Raw genomic sequence first — 10,403 nt, forward strand, 5'->3', positions numbered from 1 at the left:
CAACTATCCTTAGAAAAACTTTGAAGGGAACCAACTATTTGATTAGCCTTTTGCCCCTATATGCAAGTAACAATGTGCATGTTGTTAGGTTCAATGTGTGCGTGTAAATGGAAAATGGAGGGAACCAAGTGGAGGAAAGAATTGAGATAACACTAAAATGAAAAGTGTACTCAAATAATAAAAAGTCCACTAATTCTCCCACATTGGTGGGAGAAGGGAACTTTCAAGTGTTTATAATAAGGAACACTCACTCCACATGGTAAGTGAGGCAAGATCCAAAAGGTGCCTCGCGTTGTCGTCATCGCTCGCTCGGCTTCGGATTTGGAAAATGATCGATGAGATATATTTTTTACATAAAATTTATTTGAAACTTGATGAACAAGTAATATTTTAATCCAAGGAATCTGATAGAAATAGTGTCACCTACGGCCGCAGGTCCAGCACAGCCTGGACGCAGGTGACGTGACTGTACTGAATAGGTGCCTTTTTGCTGAACTAATGCATCCTTTTTGAAAAGACACATAAAGGCTATAAATACCTAACGTATTCCTTAGGAATTAACATGATTATTGACAGCATAAATACTCTTCTTTTCTACAAAAAGTCTGTATGATCATTAACCGTTAGTGAGTTTGACGAATCTAATAATTTGAGGCACCGTTATTGTTGGATTGAGGACCATTTTATCCCGGGAGAAAGATTCCATAACCTCGGGTACAGTGAGGAAAATTATTTCTTAAGGACACTCTGTGAAGTCGTGTGACTTGGCCTTAAAATTTTGTTTCATTTTATTTCTGAAATAACAACATACTTCTTGGATAAATTATTTTAATCTTGTGTTGAAGGGGTTGTGTAACTTCATAGGTGTTCTTTTCTGAGACTTGAGCTTGTGTAGAAATTGTTGTTTGCCTAAATACGGATTTGTGTACCCGAAAATATTGAAAATAACAATCTTAAGGAATAATTTTTGGAATCTTTATTGCTTGATTTCTGGAGATTAAAGCTTTAAACTTTCTACTCCTTTTGAACTTAACTAGTGGTTTGAAGAAATAAAATCTTTATCACAAGTTAAAGATCACTCGGTTGACGATTGAAAGTCATAATAACTTCATCGTTAAACTAAAAACAAGAGGTGTTTAAAGTTGCTGCAACTTTGTTAAGAGTATTTTGATATATTAAATTTACTGTCTTGTTGTGACAGAAAAATGACTAACGATAGTCAAATGCATGATACTGCAACTACTGTGGCGGCAGCTAGTATTGCCACAAAAAGTCGTACGAATGCTCTGCCGGTAATGGCACCAGCGGAGAAACCTGGAAAGTTCGCGGGTATTGACTTCAAAAGGTGGCAGCAGAAAATATTTTTCTACCTTATAACTCTTTGTCTTCAAAGGTTCACATTTGAGGAAGCTCCAGAGGTGCCTGAGGGAACCTCTGAACAAGAGCGATTTGTGATTGTGGAGGCTTGAAAACACTCCGATTTCCTTTACAGGAACTATATCTTGAGTGGTTTCCAAGATGATCTCTACAATGTGTATAGTGGAACATAGACAACAAAAGAGTTGTGGGGAGCACTAGAACAGAAGTACAAGACTGAGGATGCCAAAACTAAAAAGTTCTTCGTTGCAAGATTCTTGGAATATAAAATGATAGATAACAAGTCTGGTATTTTCCAAGTGCAGGAACTGTAAGTGATCATCCATGATCTCCTTGCGGAAGGTATGATTTTGATAAATACCTTTGTTGAACAGTTTAAAAATGTTTTTAGTATTCACATAAACTTTACTGTAGGTTTGATCGTGAATGAAGTGTTTCAAGTAGCAGCAATAATAAAGAAGCTACCACCTATATGGAAGGACTTCAAGAACTATTTGAAACATAAATGTAAGGAGATGTCAGTCAAAGATCTAATTGTACAACTGTGCATTGAAGAAGATAATAAGGCTGCAGAAAGAAGGTCAAAGAGAAATTCTGCAATGAATTGAGGAAACACCGTGGAAGATGACTGGCCAAAACAACTCTAAAAAATAAAAGAAAGCTGGAAATAAAAGTAATCAACTCAAGAAGAAATTCAAGGGAAAATGCTTCAACTGTGGCAAGATTAGCCACAAATTAACTAATTGTCGGGCCCCTAAGAAAGGCAAGAAAAAGAACCAAGTAAATATGACTGAGTCCAAGAAAGAAACGGATGATCTGTGTGCCATGCTTTCCGAATGCAACTTGGTGGGAAATCCTCGTGAATGGTGGATGGATTCCGGTGCCACCTGCCATATTTGTGCTAATAAGGAGTTGTTTGCAACATTCGCTCTGGCTCAAGGATAAGATCTACATGGAAAACTCTGCTACTATAAAAGTAGAAGGAACAAGAAAAGTTTGCTTGAAAATGACTTCAGGCAAAGTGTTGACACTCAGCACTGTCCTGTATGTACTAGAGTTACGGAAAAACTTGATTTCTGTATCACTTCTCAAACAAAATAAATTCAAATATGTATTTGTTTTAGAAAAAATTGTACTTAGTAATGGAGAAGTGTATGTAGGAAAAGGCTACCTCAATGAGGGCCTATTCAAAATGAATGTAATGAATGTTGAAATCAATAAAAGTTTAATTTCTTCTTACTTGCTTAAGTCTTATGATTTATGACATAAACGATTAGGCCATGTTAATTATAAAACTTTGTGAAAACTGATTAACTTAGAAGTTTTGCCAAACTTTGAGTGCAATAAATCGAAGTGTCAAACGTGTGTGGAATCAAAGTATGTTAAGCATCCGTATAAGTCCGTTGAAAGGAATTCCAACCCCTTAGACTTAATACACACTGACATTTGTGATATGAAGACAACACTATCACGTGGTGGAAAAAAGTATTCCATAATTTTTATTGACGATTGCACTAGATATTGTTATGAGTACTTGCTAAATAGTAAGAATGAAGCAATAGATGCGTTTGGGCAATACAAAACTGAAGTTGAAAATCAGTTAGAGAAAAAGATCAAAACTATAAGAAGTGATAGGGTGGAGAATATGAATCTCTCTTCGCCGAAATATGTGTAGAGAATGGAATTGTCCATCAAATTACAGTCCCGTATTCATCTCAAATTAATAAAATTGCAGAAAGAAAAAATTGAACTTTGAAGAAAATGATGAATACTTACTTATAAGTTCAGATTTACCGTAAACTTGTGGGGGGAGGCTATCCTTATAGCTAACAGAATACTCAATAGAGTTCTCCATAGTAAGACACAATCAATTCCTTATGAAAAATAGAAAGGAAGGAAACCCACTTAAAATATTTTAAAGTGTGGGGGTGTCTTGAGAAGATTCAAGTTTCTGTGCCTAAAAGGGTTAAGATAGGACCTAAGACGGTAGACTTCGTATTCATAGGATATGCTAAAAGTAGTAAAGCATATTGGTTTTTGCTTCATAAATCCAAACATCAGGATATTAATGAAAATACGATAATTGAATCAGATAATTCTGAATTCTTTAAAAATATTTATCCGTATAAAACTAGACATGAACAGTCTAGTGGGGGGTATAAACGACCTCGAGATGAGCCAAGTGAGAATGTACATAATGATGAGAATCCAAGACGTAATACACGTCAAAGAACATCAACTTTGTTTGGATCAGGCTTTGTAACATTTCTCTTAGAAAATGAGCCTCAAATATTTAAATAAGTGATAACATCTTCAGATTCATCCTTTTGGAAAAAGGCAGTCAATAGTGAGATTAATTCAATCTTAAGCAACCATACATGAGAATTGATTGATCTTCCTCCAGGAAATAAACCTGTAGGTTCTAAATGGATCTTCAAAAGAAAAATAAAGGCGAATGGTACTATTGACAAATACAAGGCAAGACTTGTAGTAAAAGGCTTCAAACATAAAGAAGGCCTTGATTATTTTGATACATACTCGCCTGTAATGAGGATAATGTCAATTGCCTTGGCGGTGGTATATGATCTTGAAATCCATCAAATGGATGTAAAAATAGCATTCCTAAATGGAGAATTGGAGGAGAAAATTTACATGGAACACCCTGAGGGTTTTGTGGTTTCGGGAAAAGAAAATAAGGTGTGTAAACTTTGTAAGTCACTTTATAGACTAAAACAAGTACCTAAATAATGGCATGCGAAATTTGACCAAACCATGTTGGCAAACGGGTTTAAGATTAATGAATGTGATAAATGTTTTTACATTAAAGATACTCCAAATAACCAAGTCATTATTTGTTTATATGTAGATGATATGTCGATCATCAGTAGGGACATTCCTGACATAAATGCAACGAAACAAATGCTCAAGAGCAAGTTTGATATGAAAGACCTTGGAGTTGCGGATGTGATTTTAGGAATAAGAATCCACAGAACTCCACAAGGGTATGGCATTGTCACAGTCTCATTATATCGAAAAGGTACTTGACAAATTCAAGTATATGAAATTTGGTATTGCCAAGACTCCATTGGAAGTGAGCTTCGCACTTTGAAAGAATGAAGGTGAAAATGACTCACAATTGGAGTATGCAAGTGTATTGAGATGTTTAATGTATATAATGAATTGTATACGACCAGATATAGAATGCACTATTAGTAAGTTGAGTCGGTACGCGAGTAATCCCAATAAAACTCATTGGATGGCAATGAAAATAGTTTTGGGGTATCTTAAATACACTCAAGACTATGCTTTGCATTATAATAAATATCCTGCGGTACTTAAAGGATATAGTGATGCAAACTGAATCACCGGATCGAACAAAGTAAAATCCACAAGTGAATATGTATTTACTATTGGTGAAGGAGCGGACTCTTGAAAATCATCCAAACAAACATGTATTGCTCGCTCTACAATGGAATCTGAATTTATCGCATTGGATAAAGTCGGTGAAGAAGCAAAATAGCTCCGAAATTTCTTAGAAAATATTCCTTATTGACCCAAACTAGTGGCACCAGTATGTATACACTGTGATAGCCAAACGGCAATAGGTAGGGCAGGGATCATGATGTACAACGATAAATCTCGTCACATAATACGAAGACATAATGTCGTTAGAGAACTTCTCTCTAGTGAAATTATCACTATTGACTATGTAAAGTCAAAGGATAATGTGTCAGGTCTACTTACAAAAGGTCTGTCTAGAGAAGGAGTTGAGAGGACATCCAAAGGAATGAGTTTAAGGCCTAGGACAAGTCAGCATGTCGATAACTCTACCTAGCAGACTAAAGATCCCAAAAGCTAGGTTCAAAGAAATCAAACAAAGTTGTGTCTGACAGGTTCAACATTGTCAATATACCAACCCATTCTCATGATTTAAACAATGTTTAGTAAACAAGGATAAGACTTAAGGTGAAAAGTCTTTTAATAATTATCTAAATTTGACAGATTTGACCAAATAGTTTAATCTATAGAATTGAACGTTTAGAAACCACCTATGTGAGGGTGAAGTGGAAGCCGCTTCTAAGAGAATGTTAGTAAAGGTCTATTCTCTAAGCTCTCATAAAATCGGGAGGTGTTCATGGCTGAAAAGAACAAAACAATGAGAACCATAAATGGTAAAAGGCTGGTTGTGTGACATGTGTTGTCTAGGTGTGCATTAAAGCTCGACGGTTCAAAGATATCAAATCTACTGATTGATCGAGTGCATCCGATGCATGTTCACTACGAAAAGTTCAAAGGAAACTCACTTATCCAGATGCAATCAGTCTTTGCTAAATGATCACATGATTGTCCGTAAATTCTTCAAAGATATCCATTCGTCATTCATGTGGGGGATTATTGGGTTCAATGTGTGTGTGAATGAAAAATGGAGGGAACCAAGTGGAGGAAAGAATTGAGATAACACTAAAATGAAAAGTGTACTCAAATAATGGAAAGTCCACTAATTCTCCCATATTGGTGGGAGAAGGGAACTTTGTGTTTATAATAAGGAACACTTACTCCACATGGTAAGTGAGACAAGAACCAAGAGGTGCCTCGCACCGTCGTCGCTCGCTTGACTTCGGCTTCGGCTTTGGATCGATCGATGAGATCTATTTTTAATAGACAAAAATATCTATTTTTTAGACAATTTATTTGAAACTTGATGAACAAGTGAAATTTTAATCCAAAGAATCTGATAGAATATGCAGGCGTATTTCGGACGTCATGCAAATGCATATGCAACGCATCTTCGAGGCAAAAGGCATACTGGGTTCGCGCAATAGTGTGACCTGCGGGCGCAGATGCAGCGCAGGTAGCCAGACAGTGTCACCTGCGGCCGCAGATCAGGCGCAGGTCCAGCACAGACTGAGCGCAGGTGACGTGACTGTACTGAATAAATGCCTTGTTGCTGAACTAATGCATCCTTTCTTAAAGGACACATAAAGGCTATAAATACCTGAGGAATTCCTCAGGTATGAACATGATTTTTGACAGCATAAATACTCTTCTTTTCTACAAAAACTCTATGTGATCATTAGCCGTTAGTGAGTTTGACGAATCCAATAATTTGAGGTACCGCTATTGTTGGATTGACGACCATTTTAACCTGGGAGGAAGATTCCATAACCTCGGGTACAGTGAGGGGAATTATTCCTTAAGGACATTCCGTGAAGTCGGGGGACTTGGCTTTAAAATTTTGTTTCATCTTATTTCTGAAATAACAACATACTTCTTGAATAGATTATTTTAATCTTGTGTTGAAGGTGTTGTGTAACTTCATAGGTGTTCTTGTCTGAGACTTGAACTTGTGTTGAAGTTGTTGTTTGCCTAAATACAGCTTTGTGTACCCGAAAACATTGATAACACACGTCAGTATCATTGTAGGCCTTGTTTCCTCTGGCCAACTCAGGCATAATTCATCATCTGTCGGGTCCAGGTACTATGTATACACAATATTATGATTTTTCTTTTCATCATCCAATGTCAGAGATACATATTCAAAGGGCAATTTTTCGCCTTTAAAGTCCTTGCAATACTTATACAATACCATATTCAATACAAGAAACTGATTCATTGCTAAAGTTCCTAGCATAGCTACGGGTTCGACAAAATTCAATAATTTTAGCTCAAATTTTATATTTTATACTTAATAAATTCATTTATTGTGCATAAATTAGGTCATTTGATTTTTTCTTGTGAATGGAAGAATGTAGTGGTATTCGAAATTTCTGGCTACACGATGAAAAAAGTATATTTGTGAACGCTTTAGTACTCTTTATTACTAAGGAGTCGTTTGGTTGGAAAATAAGTTATCCCGAAATTACTAATTTCAGGATTAGCTATTCTAGAATTAGTTATCTCATCCTCAAAGAGAGATTAAAAAAATACTACAATTTCGAAATAACTAATTCCATGCTTTTTATCCCAATCAAATATGAGATAAACTCTTCTTCTAATTTAAACTCGAAATTAGCATTTCTTATTCCTCCTACCAAACAACTCTTTCCTCTATCCTCTATTTGGTACTTAATTAAGATGAAAACAAGTAAAAATTTTGTAATTCACTGGTAATGTGATTTGAAGCATCCAAATCAACAATGTAAATTGGAAGTGGACTTCTTCGAATCTTCTTCAGCTTTCCACTTAGCTTCTTCTGAATTTTCTATGAGGTCTATTATTTCTCGAAGGCAACGTATTAAATGATACATGACTTTACATACCTATTGACTTTCATGACACTAAATATAATACAATATTGATATAAATAAAAAATCATTTCTTTAAGGTAGCCCTAATATGTCTTATAAATGCAAAATTTATGGAGTTATATGAAGGTCAAATTATTTAATTTCGACTCTTCTCGTAATAAAACTATTTGACTGAAAAAGGACTTGTACATTTTTTTTTCTAAAATAACAATTGTGATTATAAAAGAATTTATTAACTCTATCCGTGTATATAAATTATTTTTTTCATCCAATGTATATAAGTTAAATTTAAAAAGATTACGTTGAAACTTCGCTATTTAAATGGGGATAAAACATTACTATGACGACTTTGGTGATAAGAAGCAATTTTCAATGGCACTGTTGAGAATCACTAGTATTATTATTATTTTGGAAACCTAACATATTAAAGATCAAAGGTTAAAGAATATTTTTAATACATTCAACATATTTTTAATTTAATAGTATAATTTTCTTAAATTACATGTTAAATTAAAGTTTGGACGAACAAAATGAAATGAATGGAGTACTATTATTCTTATTTTGGAAGCGTGTGGAAAATTATTTAATTGAATAATCTCTCCGTCCCAAATTACCTGTTTCAAATTGAGATCACACATTGATTAAGAAAAATAATTAATAACATGATTAGTTTAACATAATACCTCTATTAAATGATGTTTATAATTTAATTTGAAGAAAAAGTAATTAATGCAAAGGATAAAATATGAAAAAAAAAATTATCTTGTCTTAACTAATGGAAAAAGATAATTAAAATGGAATATCAAATTAAAAAATTTAGAACGGATAATTTGAGACGGAGAGAGTATTTCTTGAGCTCATAGTTTAGTGCTGGTCTTTTTTTGATAAGATGTCTCAGTTTCGAGTTTTTGATAAGAGAAAATCCTTGAAATGCAGAGCAAATATGTCATATTCTGCGTGAATATAAATTAGTAAAATTTCAATACATATATCAAACACTAGAAAGCAACCAAAAAAAGAAAGAAAAAAAAAAAAAAGGCACTAGTATATGACAAGAACTATATACTATATTTCCTTTATTTCCCACTTTCACAACTCATTCAATCATAATTTCTACTTCAATTGATGATCTTCATCAGTTTCATCAATCTTTAGTTCGTCTTCATCAACCTCCAATGTCGTCTTTTTCTACGGAAAATTGCCGCAGCCTATGGAGAGATATCATTGAATCAACTAGGAACATTTTCAAATCTCATGTTGGTCATTTTCATGCTATTTCAATCCTCTTCCTCTTGCCTATCGTGTTCTCTATAATCGTATATCCTTCTTTCCACCTCGCCATCTTTCATCCCGATTATGATTTCACCAGTTTCGCACAACTTCAATTTTCAAATATCGAAATTACAGTACTCATAGTGTATACTCTGTTTTTGTCCCTGTTCTTCATATGTGGAGTAGGCACTACAACATATAGCGCGGTTCAGACGTTCTACAATAGACCTATCAACCTTGTTTCGTCTATTAAATCTATTAGAAACTCCTTCTTCCCACTTCTCTCCACCTTTATCGTTTCTCAAACCATTTTCACTTCGGTCTCTCTTCTTTTGGCGCTAATATTGGCGTTTGTAGTCCGAATTCTTCAATCTCTAGGGCTCAAACACGACTCGAATCACTTGTTTTCGTTTGTTATTTTTGGATTGATTGTGCTCGTACCAGTTCTGATATGGCTACAGGTGAACTGGTCGTTAGCTTATGTGATAGCAGTAGTAGAATCAAAAAAGGGTTACGAGACACTAAGGAGAAGCGTGAATTTGGTGAAGGGGAAGCGATGGATAGCTTTTGGAATTCTTATGAATTATGGGCTTGTGATTGTGTTAATGGTGGTTGGTTCTGCCATGTTTTTAGTCTGTGTGGATGCTGCGAAAGGTGATCAGTGGAGGAGTCTGGCGGTGATGCTGCAGACTGTGTTGGGTTCGGTGTTTGGATATGTATTGATGAATCAGTATCTTGTCGCGAACATGGTGTTGTATATGTACTGCAACGATTTGAACAATGATGAGAAATTGTCTTTGGAAACTGGTGGTGAGTACGTATCCCTGCGATTGGATGAAGAGAAGAAGAGTCCTGCTATTGTGTAGTAATAATTTGGTTAGTTCTCATTAGAAAGATTAAAGTTATGGTACTTTGATATTTATTGAATGAGATGTGGGAGCCTAATGGTTTTGCTCCTTTTTCCTGTTGTTGAATATTGAATAAAAAACGTATAGTAGCTGTACTGATATGTCTATCTCTCCGAGGTAGTGGTAAGGTTCGTACACTCTACCCTCCTCACACTTCGCTTGTGGGATTTCATTGAGTATGTTGTTGTTGTAGTTGTACTGATATGTAAAAATTATGGATATCTTGTGGGAAATGTTGTATGGCATGTCGTATTACAAGGACTTGAATGGCAAAAAGATGGGAGTTAATTGGCTAGTAGCATTGGTTCATAGAGCAGCTTCTATCCCATGTAGTTTATTTTCTTTTCAGATTATGTATTTGGCCAATCTTTAGTGTTCCTTGACAAATATATATTGGTTTAGGCAATCCTGTCAGACATTGTAATTGTTCTAAAATTTTTGCGGTCTTGTTGAGATTATATGTTGATGTTTTCATTGGATAATCGTAAGGTTCATCTAGGAAGTAGTGACTCGTTAGGTGTCAGTCACGGTTAGAGATTTTGGATCGCGACAATAATAAATGTCTTATTTGATAGAACCGTAATATGACCTCTACTTC

General features: G+C 35.0%; 1 protein-coding gene across 1 annotated transcript; it reads left to right on the forward strand.

The window, feature by feature from the left end:
* Positions 1-6,141: 6,141 nt before the first annotated feature.
* Positions 6,142-9,763, forward strand: LOC107848630. Its single transcript, XM_047400085.1, has 2 exons — positions 6,142-6,292; positions 9,084-9,763. The coding sequence occupies exons 1-2, from the start codon at positions 6,142-6,144 to the stop codon at positions 9,761-9,763; spliced, it is 831 nt and encodes a 276-aa protein (XP_047256041.1).
* The last annotated feature ends 640 nt before the right edge of the window (positions 9,764-10,403 follow it).

This window comes from Capsicum annuum, chromosome 11 (genome assembly GCF_002878395.1).
Source record: "Capsicum annuum cultivar UCD-10X-F1 chromosome 11, UCD10Xv1.1, whole genome shotgun sequence".
In the NCBI taxonomy this organism is placed as follows: Eukaryota; Viridiplantae; Streptophyta; class Magnoliopsida; order Solanales; family Solanaceae; genus Capsicum; species Capsicum annuum.